This window comes from Pyxicephalus adspersus, chromosome 8 (assembly GCF_032062135.1).
Source record: "Pyxicephalus adspersus chromosome 8, UCB_Pads_2.0, whole genome shotgun sequence".
Taxonomy (NCBI): Eukaryota; Metazoa; Chordata; class Amphibia; order Anura; family Pyxicephalidae; genus Pyxicephalus; species Pyxicephalus adspersus.
In genome coordinates, this window is record NC_092865.1 from 50,494,070 (window position 1) to 50,508,383 (window position 14,314).

Genomic DNA, 14,314 nt, shown 5'->3' on the forward strand with positions numbered 1-14,314 from the left:
ATGAATGTACCATGTACCACATTTTTCTGGACTCAATCCATTGGCTTCAGTTCTCTGTCCACTGTAATTACATAAACAGTTCCATTGTTTAACTAAAGGATCTTCTGTTTTCCTAAAAGGTCATACTGCACTCATTTACAATGTTTAAAAAAAGATTCAACTTTTTATCTTCTGAATATACAAACATTGCCGATAATATAAACACATCAATGATATTTTATAAGAGAAGTGACGCCAACTTCCCCGGGCCGGTGGCCATAACGTCCTTTGAATAGACATATCAGAAAAATTATTTAAGCTCTGTTCTCACAATAAACTGTGGTCACCATTTCTTAAAGTAGACCCAGCATCAGATATACAAGAGGTCTTCAAAAAGTTTCCGCAATTTTATTTTTTCCGTCGTTAGGTAGATCCCTTCACCTTTCACCATCTGTCCAAAATATGTAACAGGAAATTGGAGGAAATCTCTTTGGTGGACAAAACAGATTTCTTTATTGGAGGATTTCCAATCAAATCAAAAAGTTGGGTTCCCCAAACTAATATAAAACTGATAGAAGGTCTGACCCTTTCCTACTTAGCCAAACCCATCCTAACTTATCCCCTATAAAAATATTTGCCTACATACACAATAAAGCCCCACAGAGGCATCCAATGGGCCACATTGGTATTGTATGGGAGAATGTGAAAATGTAGAAACTCTTGGACAACGACACCTCTATTACACCTGTTTTTTTTTTTTTTTGGTTTGGCCCAGACAAAATTTGAAAAATTAAAACAATAATGCAATTAAAATCAATTGCGTTATACCCGTTGGATGAATTACGGTGACAAAGAGACACATGTATATCAAAAAACTTATTTGTTCTCCCCGCTGGCACCTCAGCCCTATAACACACTGACAGCTTTATGCTGAGCAAACTTTTTTAATATCTTAAGCATCCTGCCTTGGCCATAAATTGTCCCAGAATCCTTTGCAGCATCGCCCTTTCTGCATTAATAAATTCTATTTATCATTGTCACAGGGTAATACACTGGCTGGTATTATATGATGGTGACAACCTCCCTTCCCAAGTAGCTCATCCATCATCATAATTTGCACACAATTTATCAGATACATTCACATTAAAAGATGTTTTTTTTTCACTGCAGACATTAAAGGGCAACTACAGCCAAATATCCCAGATAAATGGGCATATATGGCTGAATAGTATAAAGGGACCCTGTCATCTATGTTAACCAACTGGACGTAAAATAAAGTATTTTAAATGCTTATTCACATATTTATTTGTTTTTTTTTTTCATCTGTAATGTAGCTATGGCTATTCAAGGAGTGTTCACCTGATTTCTTTCACATTATAGCACTTTCCAAAACTATCAGACAATGTAGCTGCTGGATAAGGAGTAAAGAAGAATTATACATTGATTTATTAAAGGTCTCTCCAAGACTGGAGAAAACAGACAATCATTGGAACCTGGGTGATCCAGAAACCCCAAAATGGATTTCTTAAAAATAATTTGCTATTATTTGGCAAATGTTTTCAATCCTGGATCCATTTTAGGTTTGTTGGATTTCCCATGTTATCCTATAATAGTCTATCTTCTCCAGTCTTGGAGAGCTTTAATAAATCAGGCCTAGAGTATCAACTTAGAATTTGCTGGGGCTACTGGCATCACAGATGGTGGCACCAAACAGCAGCATCAGGGCTTTTGGGAAAGGATAATAATATGCATGAAATGCAGGCAAAATGCATAAAATATGATAATTACACATAATTTAACAGAAAGACTAATGGAGATTGATTAATACAATAGTCTGGTGACAGGGTCTCTTTAAAGTAACCATGTCAGGGTAAATGAGAGTCTGAAAAGGAAGTCACCTGTACAGTGGCTCCAGCGGTATGTGTCTTCTACCCAGGAAAAATGGGGCTCAGGGCAAATATGAACTGAGGGGCCCCAAATGTACAGCCATTCTGTCAGTTAGGGTCATGGAGAAGGTGGGGGCCCTGAGATTGTGTCCAGTTTGCTCCACCCTAAAATTGCCCTAATTCTAACTTCTTCTTTCCCTGACCGTGGCTGTATGCTGGTATTCCATGTGATTTCTTACCGGTCAATTGAGAAGTTTGTATATTCACCAGCTTACAAATGGCTGCCTTGGTTTAAAAAAGTGACAGGTCCACTTTAAGCTAAAATATGCAGAACATGCAACACATGCACAAGTGTTACCCCGATATGCCAGATATGAGCTCAGCTCCTTATTTCTTGCTGTGGGCTGACAACACACATTGTTTTGATGGAATGCATGGTGTCAGCACTAACTGTAAGTGTTTTCCTACACAACTACACAATTCCTCCCACAATCTCCCACAGGGATGTCATGGTATTGCAGTCCCAAAATAAAAACTTGGAATGCCTATTGCCGTTCTTGAGAAAACACAGAAAACATGCTCATGTTGGCTCTGAATTTCTGACATCATCAATAGGTATTTTTGTAATTGTGGAATAGCTATAAGAAATACATAATTATATGTAACAGATCAAATAGATGAAATAAAATAATGCACTGAAATAATTCAAGTCTATTTAAAAATCAGGGCATCTGACATTCACTGAAATATTCCCTGGTGGAGAATCTTCCAGGTTTATATGTTTCAGTGGCAGTAATGGATTCTCCACCAGGGAATGTTTCAGTGAATGTCAGATTCAATTATTTATTAATAGACCCTTTTGGTTAATATCTGGAAAGTATTGAATCAGACATTCACTATGGGTGTATAAGTTTTATTCTTTTTTTATTTTACACATTTTCTATGTGAAATTACACTTTAAACCCAACATATCATATATTTTTTTATATATATTTGTGTGAAGTCCCATGGTCCAAAACTTTCATAGGCAGTGGACTTGTGGTTCTCATTAGGGGCGGACATAGGAAAGTGCAAAGTATGCTGCTGCACAAGGGCCCTGACCATCCTCAGCCAACAGGGGGCCCCTAGTCAGTTCAGCAGGGGGGGGCCCAAGACAGGAGCACCCTGTTGGCTATGTCTGCCACTGGTGCCAATAGTTCATTAATTTAGGTTTAACCATGAATAATCACCCCACAATTATTCATCTCATTCCGGCACATGTGACCATATCCAATATGTGTGGTGCAATAGTCCTTTTTATTCATGGGATCACAAATTAAGTATTACACGGTAATCAACTGTCCGGCTGCTCCAGCGGCCTGGACTTTGTATATGCCTGGGTGCTGCCAAAGCCGCAATTTATATGTTACTGGCCATCAAAGGGTTACATTGCAATGATTGGTTCATCCCCAGTGAATGTTTAGTAAGTCATATTCACTCCTTTTTTATGTTCCAAAGTACTCAGCGGAGGAATGTGGATTCCTGCATGAGCAGCATAGTTATTACTTTTTGAAGTGCTCTAAAAGTTTTGATGAATTGGCTCCTACAAAAGCTCATCCTATTAGTACATTGCAGCAGCTGAGTTTATGTAACCCAGGATTAGCATGCAAGTCAATATTCTTGTGGCTGTGTATGAGAATGAAAAGGAGCTTTGTGCACATGGGAGGGGGGTAGGCTCACACATATCATGCATAGTTTATATGTACAACCTTTTACCTACTTTCCTAGACAGGACTGCAGCATGCAAGTGACAGGGACACTTTTGTGGCAGAACAAAAATAAACTTTCTCTATTTAGTTCAGTTCTGTGTTAGGGATAGTTTGACATTTGCTTTGTACTGGACATCATTCTGTTATTTTATTATAGGCATGGTCATAGCTATAAGTGGAGCAGCAGAAGGACCCAGGACCTGGGGGTCCCAGCTTCTTAACCATTCTTCAACAGGAGTTTCCTGGTAGCTGCTGCTCTCCCCCGCCATGCAAAGTAATACAGCATTAGATTAAGAGTATATTATGCGGTGCAGCACCGGTTGACCTTATGTCCTGATTCTGCATTGCTCAGAGTAGATGGGAACCCCAATTGGAGGTCATTTAACTGCATAAAGCACTGGGTATCACTAACTATTGCTCTTTTCTCCATTTTTTGCCTTTTGGACACTGCCTGACTACATGTGCTCTCTCCACATCATCTGCTCCGGCTTGCTGGTGGTGACATTTGTGGGCAACATTCTAACAGAGGGGAAGATATGCAACTTTTTTATGCTGTCAACATGGTTTCATGGTGGCCACACTTGTTATGGGTGGTGGCATTGTTATGTGGGTGGGGGGTGTTGTGTGATGGAGTCTGCACTTATTATTACATTGGAAAAAGATGTTATGGTAAGCATGTCTGTTATGGTGGTGCAGGATGTCATGGTGCCCGGACATGTAATAGGGAGGAGAGAGATGCCATGGTGCCCCAACTTGTATGGGGAGAATAAAGATGTCATGGTGACTGGGGTAATGATGTCATGGTGGCCAGATTTGTATGGGGAGGGGAGAGATGTCATGGTACCTAAACTTGTAATGGGGAGGGAAGAGATGTCATGGTACCTGGACTTGTTATGGGAAGGGGAGAGATGTCATGGTGTCTGGATTTGTTATTAGAAGAGTAAAGATGTAATGGTGGCCAGATTTGTATATGGACGGAAGAGATGTCATGGTGCCTGGACTTGTTATGGGAAGGGGAGAGATGTCATGGTACCTAAACTTGTTATGGGAAGGGGAGAGATGTCATGGTACCTAAACTTGTTATGGGAAGGGGAGGAAGGGGAGAGATGTCATGGTACCTAAACTTGTTATGGGAAGGGGAGAGATGTCATGGTACCTAAACTTGTTATGGGAAGGGGAGAGATGTCATTGTGTCTGGACTTGTTATTAGGAGGGTAAAGTAATGGTAATGGTGGCCAGATTTGTATATGGAAGGAAGAGATGTCATGGTGCCTGGACTTGTTATGGAGAGGGGTGTTCCTGTGTTGTCACCCTTTGACTTGCTTCCCTGGTAAACCCTACAAGAAGCTGTGCTGACACCTATTACATGGAAATGGTCCACCATTGTCACCACTAGCAAACCAGACTGCATGATGTCAGGTGAGTGCATGTAGACAATAAGTGGCTGAAAGACAAAAAAAAGCAATTCCTAGTGATACCCAGTGCTTTATCCAAATAAATGACCTCCAAATTGGAATTACATCTACTATGATCAGTGTAGAATCAGGACATGAGAGCAATCCAAGAAACGTCTATATCCAGCAGGGATATAAGCGGCGGATACAGCCCATCCGTCCATTGCTGCAGACAGGAAAAAGCTTTATTTATAAACAGCTGGAAATTCCATGAACAGAGGACATGGCGGTTATCCCAGCAGAAGAAGCATTGTGTATGTATGGGAGCAGCACACACAAACAATGTAAATGGCCTGAGATACTGGAAGGAGAAGGACGTGGAACAATTTATGATGACTTCCTGCTAGGAAAATACAAGGCGAGCTGTGAGCAGAGGTGGTCACCATAGGATCTGAATAAAAAGCAACTTCTAGCAACAAGCAAACTCCATCCAGGAAACTTTACCGTTGTGCTAAAATGTAAAAAATCAACCAAAACTTTTATTTGGGTTTGCTATTGACTAATGCAGGCTTACATGTTAGGTATTGCATGCAGTTTCTGGGTGGTAGCGGCTTCCCTTGTCATGTAATGCTTTGATATGCCTGTTGTTCCAGGTAAGTCCAAGGTCCAAATAGCCATTGGGGACACAAAAAAACTGATAAAGGTTCTAACCTTTCCACATTAAATTCACATAGATTATAAACTTTGATCCATCTTTTCTTGGCAGCACAGAGAAGGTTACATTTATTTTAACTCATTTGTGCACAAAAATAACATTTTAATTAATTTCCTATTAAATTCAAAAATGCTGCATGTTGCAGATCTGTTCGATTATATTTCTATTTATACATTGAATATACATTAAAGTAAAAACGTTTTTCCTCCAATTTCAATCATTGAATGAAGACCGGCTACTTTCAAAAAAGAATGCAGTAATTGGAGAGGGGGTGTGACCCATGGTGACCAGTCAGATGCCTTTTTTTTTATTACAACAGAATAATAAAGCTGAAACATGATTGGTCAGAATTGAAAGGCTCTCCTCTTTTTGGTTCTTTTTTTCGCTTTTATAAATGTCTCTCTTATGAAATTGTAGACTTAGGCTTAGTCCAAGCACTCAAAATGTGTCACTTTATCAAAGTGATTGTTGTTAGGGTAAGTAGGAATGAACAATCGCTGTATATACAACCCTGCTCTCTTCTATGGAAATGGAAGGAGGGAAAAGGAGCGGGAAGCATCCCCCTGCATCCTTTCCATAGTAAATACCAATGTTTGATAGCAGTTTGTCATTCAGCATGGATTGGTAAATTACTACCAACACCATTGGACTGCTATAGATTTTCATCCAAGACAATCACAAGTGATCATCTCACATGATGAGCAGTACCAGCCAGGATTAATACATGGAAACTGCCAATGATGACATTTTTAGTGGTGCAGCTAAAAATGTCATCATTGGCAGTAGAAGGCTGTAATTCTCTTTGTGGTTCTAGTGCTTGATGAATCAATGAGTGGATACATTTTGAGAAATTTGCAGATTCTCCATATCTCCTAAAATGATGGTTATCCTTTTATATCTAGACAAATTCACTTTTTAAAATATCGAACAAAATATACCTGAAACATATGAGGTTTGGGCAAAAGACTGTCCAACTAAAATGTCCAACTAAAGAGTCACTACCACTGTGCTGTCACTTTAAGTAGCCCATAGTGCTCCGGGAATCCTTTGTGCTGAAATTCAACTCCCGCCAATTGCTTTTAATTGTTTTGGATAGAATAGACAAAAATTCTAATTTGCCTCTGGACTAGAAAAACAGCAAACCATTGTGTGTACTGGTGAAGCACAAGCAGATTTTCATTAGAATGGAGCACGGAAAGCTCTGTGATTGGAGGAGGGCTAGTCATGTGACCTGGTCAGGTTCCTACCTACCAAACAATTATAATGACCAGAAAAGTTATCAATAGTTCCAGATAGAACAACCCTGGCCTCATCTCAGGAACCCAGTCCCAAAGAGACATTGACAACCACCAACACACAAGGCCAGTACCATTAGTCATGCCCCTTTTTCCCACCTTGATTGTATACCCCTTACCCACCTAGATGCCATGACAAACATCCAAATAAGACTACCGAACACAACAAACACATTGGATGGGTGTTCCAACTTTAAACTCCTTAGATATTTGTTAAGGTCAAGTCCTGTGTGGACTCAGTCCCAATGGGACCTTTGCAACTACCAACACAAGATGCCTCTATACAATTGGATTTTCCCCCTTTGACCCTAACTACCTGGTTTGTGAATGCTAAAGACCCCCAATCCACCTAGATGCCCAGACTACCCAACACATTAAACATTGAATAGGTAGACCAACTTTTAGCTTTTTGGATTCTTCTCAAGGTCAAGTTGTGGAAAGCCATCATTGTGTCTCTTTTTGACCTCTCTGACCATCTTCCTACTGTGAAGGTACCTACCCTGCACACTGCCCTTTTTAACCCTTTCCACACGCTTTTTTACTCTCCTAAGACATGCGGTCCCTCTGTAAATCTTCTCCTTTCTCTGGGATGACCTTTTCCACTTGCATTGTTCCAATGAATAAACCTAAGGGACTGGATGTGTTGTAAACATCGGAGGATCACCAACCCAACCAAGTAACTAGCATGTTCATAAGGACATTGGAAATAGATCAGTCACAAGGTTTTCCTTTTGCATTTTCCTTGGAGATTCTTTTATACAACAAGCATCAACAGCTGAAAAACGACCCCTTCCTATGGCACGGTAGCATTGTATTATTTTGTGAATTGGGAAGCTGTTGTTTATGCTCGTTTAGCTAGAGAAGGGTTACTTAGCCGACGCTGGGTTTTGCTATTTGCATCACAATCCAGGCATGGTAATAGCTGCTCAGGTAATTATACGCTTGCTTCAGTGCACAATTAAATTCCCTGTAGACCTTCCATGTGTTACACGCTCCATCTCTAGAGGGAAATCGATGTCAGCTTGGACCTAGAATGAGGAATCAATGAGGTAAAGGACCTCGGGCAACAGCCTGAATACTGGCCCAGTCATGTCACCATGTAAAAACAAAATGTATTCATTTGCAAAATAACTTATTGATCATATTATGTGTGGCTGTTCTTGACATTTTTCATTTGTCATGATCAGAAATGAAAAAAGTACAGGTTGGAAAATATTTTCTGCCATCAACAAGATCTGGCTATCCTTGGATGTCCATAGCCACCTTTACAGTGTTTGTCACATGACCAGATTCCACACCAGTCTTCGAGTCTGGAGAGTGCAATAGAGTCAGTATTCAGGTCATTATGTGGTAGGTTATAAGTGTTTTAACATAAAAAGTCATAGGACTTGGTGATCAAGATTCAATTTCTATTTAGTGCTTTGCTATTACTGCCAACACGTTTCAGGGAATTGAGGCAACTTTTTCAGGATCCTTGTTGATGGATATTGTTGAAGTCTATGCGAGAAATGGCTCTTGACCTTAAAGTTTTTGCAATCTCCAATTGTCCTTTGGGGTCTTCTTTGTGACCAGCATAATGTCATTGATCCTGATTGCTGATGGGAAATATGTCCTCCAAGCCATTTTGCAAGGGAACTCAAAAGCGACAATCTGTCATATGGTAACATAACTGGAGATGCTCAGAACTAGAATTTTAATCCTTGCTGTGTTTTTTTCTATATATCTGAACAGCATACTTTTCTTTTCTGAACAATATGCCTTCTTTTGTTCTTTGTGTCCATTTTTTATTAACTTGTTTTTTTTAATTATGTATCTCTGGGAAAGAATCTCACTTTCCTTGTTACAGTAATATAAAAGGTTGGATCGCTCTATGAAATCAGGTCAGTTCTTCCCTATTGTATTGTTCACATTACTGGTGAATGAACTGGCTCCTTGTGAAAGGGACATTGCCGCATGAACGAGAAACAAACGAAGCCTAAGAAATGTTGAGAAAACAATAGCAATAATGGCCGTGCTTAGGTGCTCCCAGCATGCCCTGCTTCTGTGGTCCTCCGCGATTCATAAAGTGATAATGGAGGCAGCGGGATGCCAGCTGACTTTCAGCTGAATATGAGGACGCTTTACCAAAGGTCTAACAAAGAGATAAAACAGTTAGGACTTTACAAAGAGTGACATAAGCAGCTTTAGATAGATAAATAAGGAGACCTGTGAGTTGCAATGCCTTGGCCCAGTGCCGAAAAAAACGTCCAGCAACTGTGCCGAAATCAGTGTGTTGGGACAATGATTTAGAACAGCAGAATTGACCAGAAATCCTATATTAGTGCTATGGTTTATAAAGGGAGCATGAGAGCATACTTTTCTATTCAATAAGAGGGTTAGCACTTACCCATGGGGGTAGCTAGGGTTGGGTAGGCATTTGCTTCTGGGGTTAGTTGTGCTGGGTAGGCACTTGCCTCTGGGGTTAGTTGGGTAGGCGCTTGCCTCTGGGGTTAGTTGGGTAGGAGCTTGCCTATGGGATTACTTGGGTTGGGTAGGCGCCTGCTTCAGGGGATACTTGGGTTGGGTAGCCACTTGCCTCTGGGGACAGTTGGGTTGGGTAGGCGCCTGCCTTTGGGGTTAGTTGGGTTGGGTAGGCACTTGCCTAGGTCAGCATTTATTAAGGATTGCAATGGCTTTCAGGTATCCTTTGAACGCTCCACCTTAGTAAGATTTCTCTTTATGTCCTGTCCTGTAGACTCAACTTCAAGAAAATGTTTTTCCAATGTGAGGGAAATCACCAGTTGTTGAGGTGTCCCCATTTGAAGCTAAAGAGAGGCCCGTAGCCGTAAGAATTTAGGGACAGGGCCACATGACGGGGGGTGGGATGGCATTCTCGATTTCTCTCCGGTGTCAGTGCTGGGGGTATGCTACACTTCATTACTCCCTGGTGTCAATATTGGTGTATGGTATACAGTATTACTCCTTGATGTCAGTATTTTGGGATGGTATTCTTTGTTGCTCCCTCGTGGCTGTTCAATGGGATGGTATGCTTCATTACCCCCTGGGGTCAGTACTGTGGCTGGTTTCAGCATAATGGGAGGATATACAGGTTGGTTTTGCCCTGGCCTTTGGCCCATCTCCGGCTGTTATGTCTATTTGTGTTAAGATGTTGGTAACATACTGTCTTCATGTTTGCGGTGACAAGCGTATTCTGGATTGTGTTGTGAGTGGGGTGACGTTCCAAGATCGGTTCCAGGCGGTAGACCGGGTGTGGATTTTGTTCATGAGTTGTGGATTTCGGTGGCAGGTGATTCTAGAGTTGGTGGGGTACCGTGAGTCAGTTAGCAGGGGCAGCTGGTGGTTACTGGGCATGGGTGGCGGAATTTGCCTTTGGACTGGGAGGGAATGATTTTGTTTAAATTTCAAGTTGGGGCGTTATTGGGGGTATCGTAGTGCTACATCATGCGTTGGCACGTTTGTGGCGGGTGAGCGGCCCCTTGGCATGGTAGGGCTCCATGCCAAGTGGGCTATGATTTGGGTAATGTTCTAAGTGGGGAATAATTTGTGCGGTTAAGCTGGTTTGAGGTGGCGGCAGGAGTGACATGGTGTTGCATTTCCAGCATTCCCCTCAGCTTCATGTGGGAGGTGCCAGGAGGCTTTTGGAGTTACAGGGTTACTTCTTGGCATCCCATGGCCTTGTGTCATAATGCGGTGTCTGCTGTGCGTAGCCTGCTGTTAGCCAAGTGATGCTGGTCGTGATCGCGTCATCTGTAAATTTAAGCATCTATAAGTTTAAGATGCTGTCTGGTGCTAGTAAAAACCAAATGTATGTGTAGTCAAGTTTCTTCTAAAACTCTTCAAGGTTGGCCCGCAACTTAGTCTAAGTTTTTAAAGTGGCCATAGAAACATAGAAAAGGGGGGGATCAGGACTTCTTTCTTTCTGCTGGTGACCCCACAATTCTATCTATATAGAGGAATCAGGACCTCCTTCCTCCTGCTGGTGACTCTTGTAGTGACCCATCCCAGGTAATTTATCCCCAGATATGGGCTTTAGGGTATACTATAGGAAACTATAGGAAACCTTGGCAGTGTAATATGGTTTATCCTATCCCCTGTCTGTCTTTTCTGAAATAAGGGACCTGCCTGGTCACAATTTGTTTAATTTTTGGATTAAGTTCTGCCAACAACCCCAAGAGGAGCCATAGGACAGCTGACTCTTTAAGACGAAGGAGTATGCTGCGCATTCACTCGGAAAGTCAAAAAATGCGGAGGATGTGGAGGAATCTTGTTTTTATTAATCTAAACTAATTTGAACCACTGACTACATGTGTTTCTGGTGTTAATCCCTGAAGAGTTATCACGGCATGTCATGTCATATATATAAATCTTATGTTCACAGCAAACCAAGCAAAAGAAACAGATGTCACCCCGGGTGCAGATTTCAGGCTTATTTGTTGGTCATTATCATTATACAGTTTGTTATACACTGTCGTCTTTTGGGGTTATCCTATTTTTTTTTGTTTTTTATTTCTGAATTTCATGTAAATAACTAAACACACACACGGTTAAATACATAAATTAGAGTTGTCAGAGGTTTTTTTTTGTCCATTCAATTCTAAGATTAATACAACTCTACCATGGTGCACTGCCCTTCTAGCTGGGCAGGAGACCTGATTCTTCTCTGTTGCATTTAATAACACTTACAGGTCTTGTCCCTCCCCCAGGTTATGATTGGACAGTGAAACAGAAGCAGCAAACCAATGAGCTTGTGCTCTCTGCTCTCTCCAATTAGTTTGTCCCTTGCTGGCAAATACAGAAGTCCAATTGATTGGCTCCTGTCTCTACCAGTCTGTTCCCTTTCTCAGAGCTCTGCTGTACAGGGATGGTAGATTGATGCCAAGTCATATTTGTCATATTCATATAATTACATTGCTTGCAATTGAAAACATTACATTTAGTGATGAATGAATACAGAACTACATCAATGTAATATTCAGATGTCTCTGCTGCTTCTTGCTTTGCCCCTCCAAAGCTCTGTGATGGCAGAGCTGAGTAACAGCCACACCTCTCACCACATGTCCTCATGTATACTTGTTTGCAGAGATAGGAGGTGCATACTAAGTACTGAATACTGAGTGAACTAGGTTTCTCCCTGCTGCCCTTTGAACAACACAGCCAATTATAGACTTACTGCTCCATAGCTGGAAAAGCATCAATTTATAGTATGCCTTTATTTCAATACACCTGTTTGTATTGTGATGTATTTTGCATTGTATTTAGCAGATTTGTTTAAATTGGAGACATTCCTCTGCCTGGCAAATTACGATCAGCATTCACTTCCACCTGACTGGGTTGGGTAGCAGCCTGGCAGTCCAACATCTCAGATACCGCAAATACATTTTGCTCCGTAGGCAGCCAATTGCATTTTAGTTTTTTATACTCTTACCACTGAATGTTGATTTCTGATTGGCTGTTATGGTTCCCCTTGCCTATTGCTCATTTTGTAAAGAAAGCTGTATGGTCTGAGCTATTTGGCAGATAAAGCTGTGTAGTCAGAGAGCTTCCATATGCTGATAAAACCGATCTCGGCAAATAATTGGGAGATACGTTCAGATAAATGAAAGCTGAGTGTTCTAATCTTAGCACAATTAAAGTGTTATTTCTGCTTTTTAACAAGCTTAACAAACACACCTGGCTTGGCACATCTGCCTACACACTGCCGGCAAATGAAGGTTGTCGCCTTTACAAGCAGAGCTCCAAGCACGTTAGTAAAAGAAGAACCCTGGATTGAAAAAATAACATTCACTGTGACCTCCTTATAAACTGATATGTATTTATGATATTTAATGCATAGCTATAGGCAAAAACAAAACCATATTTCAATTCACAGCAGTTTTTGTTTTTTGACCCCCCCCCCTTCCCCATGTGAACATGGCTTTTATTATTCTATACACCCCCCCCCCTTCTCTACCAATCCATCATTTTTCCTGTACCAGGCCAAGCTATATAGTTATGATGAGGGTCATGGAAATACTTGCTAAATCAATACACCAATCAACCAACAGGGGGCAATAAATGCAATGGATTAGATGAAAGCAGAGTGACCACCTACAGATGTGGGAGCTAATGATCACTAGAGGTGAGTGGAATGAAGTTGGAAACTATTGGATCAGTTAAAAAAATCTAAGTGGCTCAAGAAAATCCCCCTAGACTGTATTTGCAAAATAAAATAGTAATTGCACACTGATGATTTAATGAATTATCACCCTTCTCTCCCCTGCCAGCAAGTTAGGACTGGCAGCATATAAAGTAGAACTATATTTGCACTCTGTGCTGCCCAGGATCATTATAGGAAATTTCTGGTTCCCATACAATTTAGGTTTACTCGACCCCCCCCCCCTCCTCCAGTAAAACAAAAGTTGTAGACCAATCTAGGTATCATGTCATCTACATATACCATGCACCATCTTTTGCACCTTTTTTATACTTTTTACTATTATTTTTTTCAGATCGCCATGAAGTGATCACAAAAGAGATTCTGGAGCTGGACCCGTGGGAGAACCAATGGAATGTGGTCTGCACCAGGGCTCTCATGCACGATTCATACGACGTCTGCCTTGTGGCCCGCCTAAACCCCCGGGACCTCCTCCCACCTCCTCGGGACCTGATGGAGAGGTGATCTCATGGCGTATTACAGGGCCTAACAAGTGATCCTCATTGCCTGAATTGTCAGTAATAAGAAAATACTTACTGGTCCCTGCATGTTGATCCATGGGGTCCTGTGTGCAGTATAGTAGCATGTTGTAAGGTTTAAGTTTTTATCAGATGGTTTGCAGGGAGACTTTAACCTATAGAAGAGTTATGGAGATGAAGAATGCTAACGTGCAATATGGCTTCCCTCCCGCGTTCAGATCACAATGCACCTCCTGCTGTAATAAATTGGTTTATCCCCATCATACGATGGGTTTGCAGGGAGTATTGGAGAAGAGGAGAAACTAAGGCTCGATTAAATTCTTTGCATTTTTGCTTGTTGTGTTTTCTATCAAAACCAATAAAAATGATTTAAAACTCTCATCTGTGCTAAGACATGGGTCAATGTTCGTCATGTACATAAATGCATGTTATGATGCATGTTGTCATTCAATGCAAAGTGCATAAACAACAACTAAGTATTACTATGTGGATACAACAAAAACTAATACAACTTCTTGCAGGTAAACTTGTTAGTTTTCAATTTTATTTATAAAAGTAATCTGAATCTTAAATGTTACTAAACCCAAAACTCAAAATATCATATTTTGCAGTTTATCACCAGTTT

General features: G+C 41.0%; 1 protein-coding gene across 2 annotated transcripts in view; it reads left to right on the forward strand.

Annotated features, from left to right (window-relative positions):
• KBTBD12 (kelch repeat and BTB domain containing 12) overlaps positions 1–14,068 on the forward strand; it is a 60,584-nt gene extending 46,516 nt beyond the window's left edge. For both annotated transcript variants that reach the window (XM_072420548.1, XM_072420547.1), the window contains exon 6: positions 13,506–14,068. In XM_072420548.1, the coding sequence (XP_072276649.1) occupies positions 13,506–13,675 (170 nt within the window). In that variant the 3' untranslated portion in view covers positions 13,676–14,068. The remainder of the gene's footprint in view (positions 1–13,505) is intronic.
• Positions 14,069–14,314: the final 246 nt, after the last annotated feature.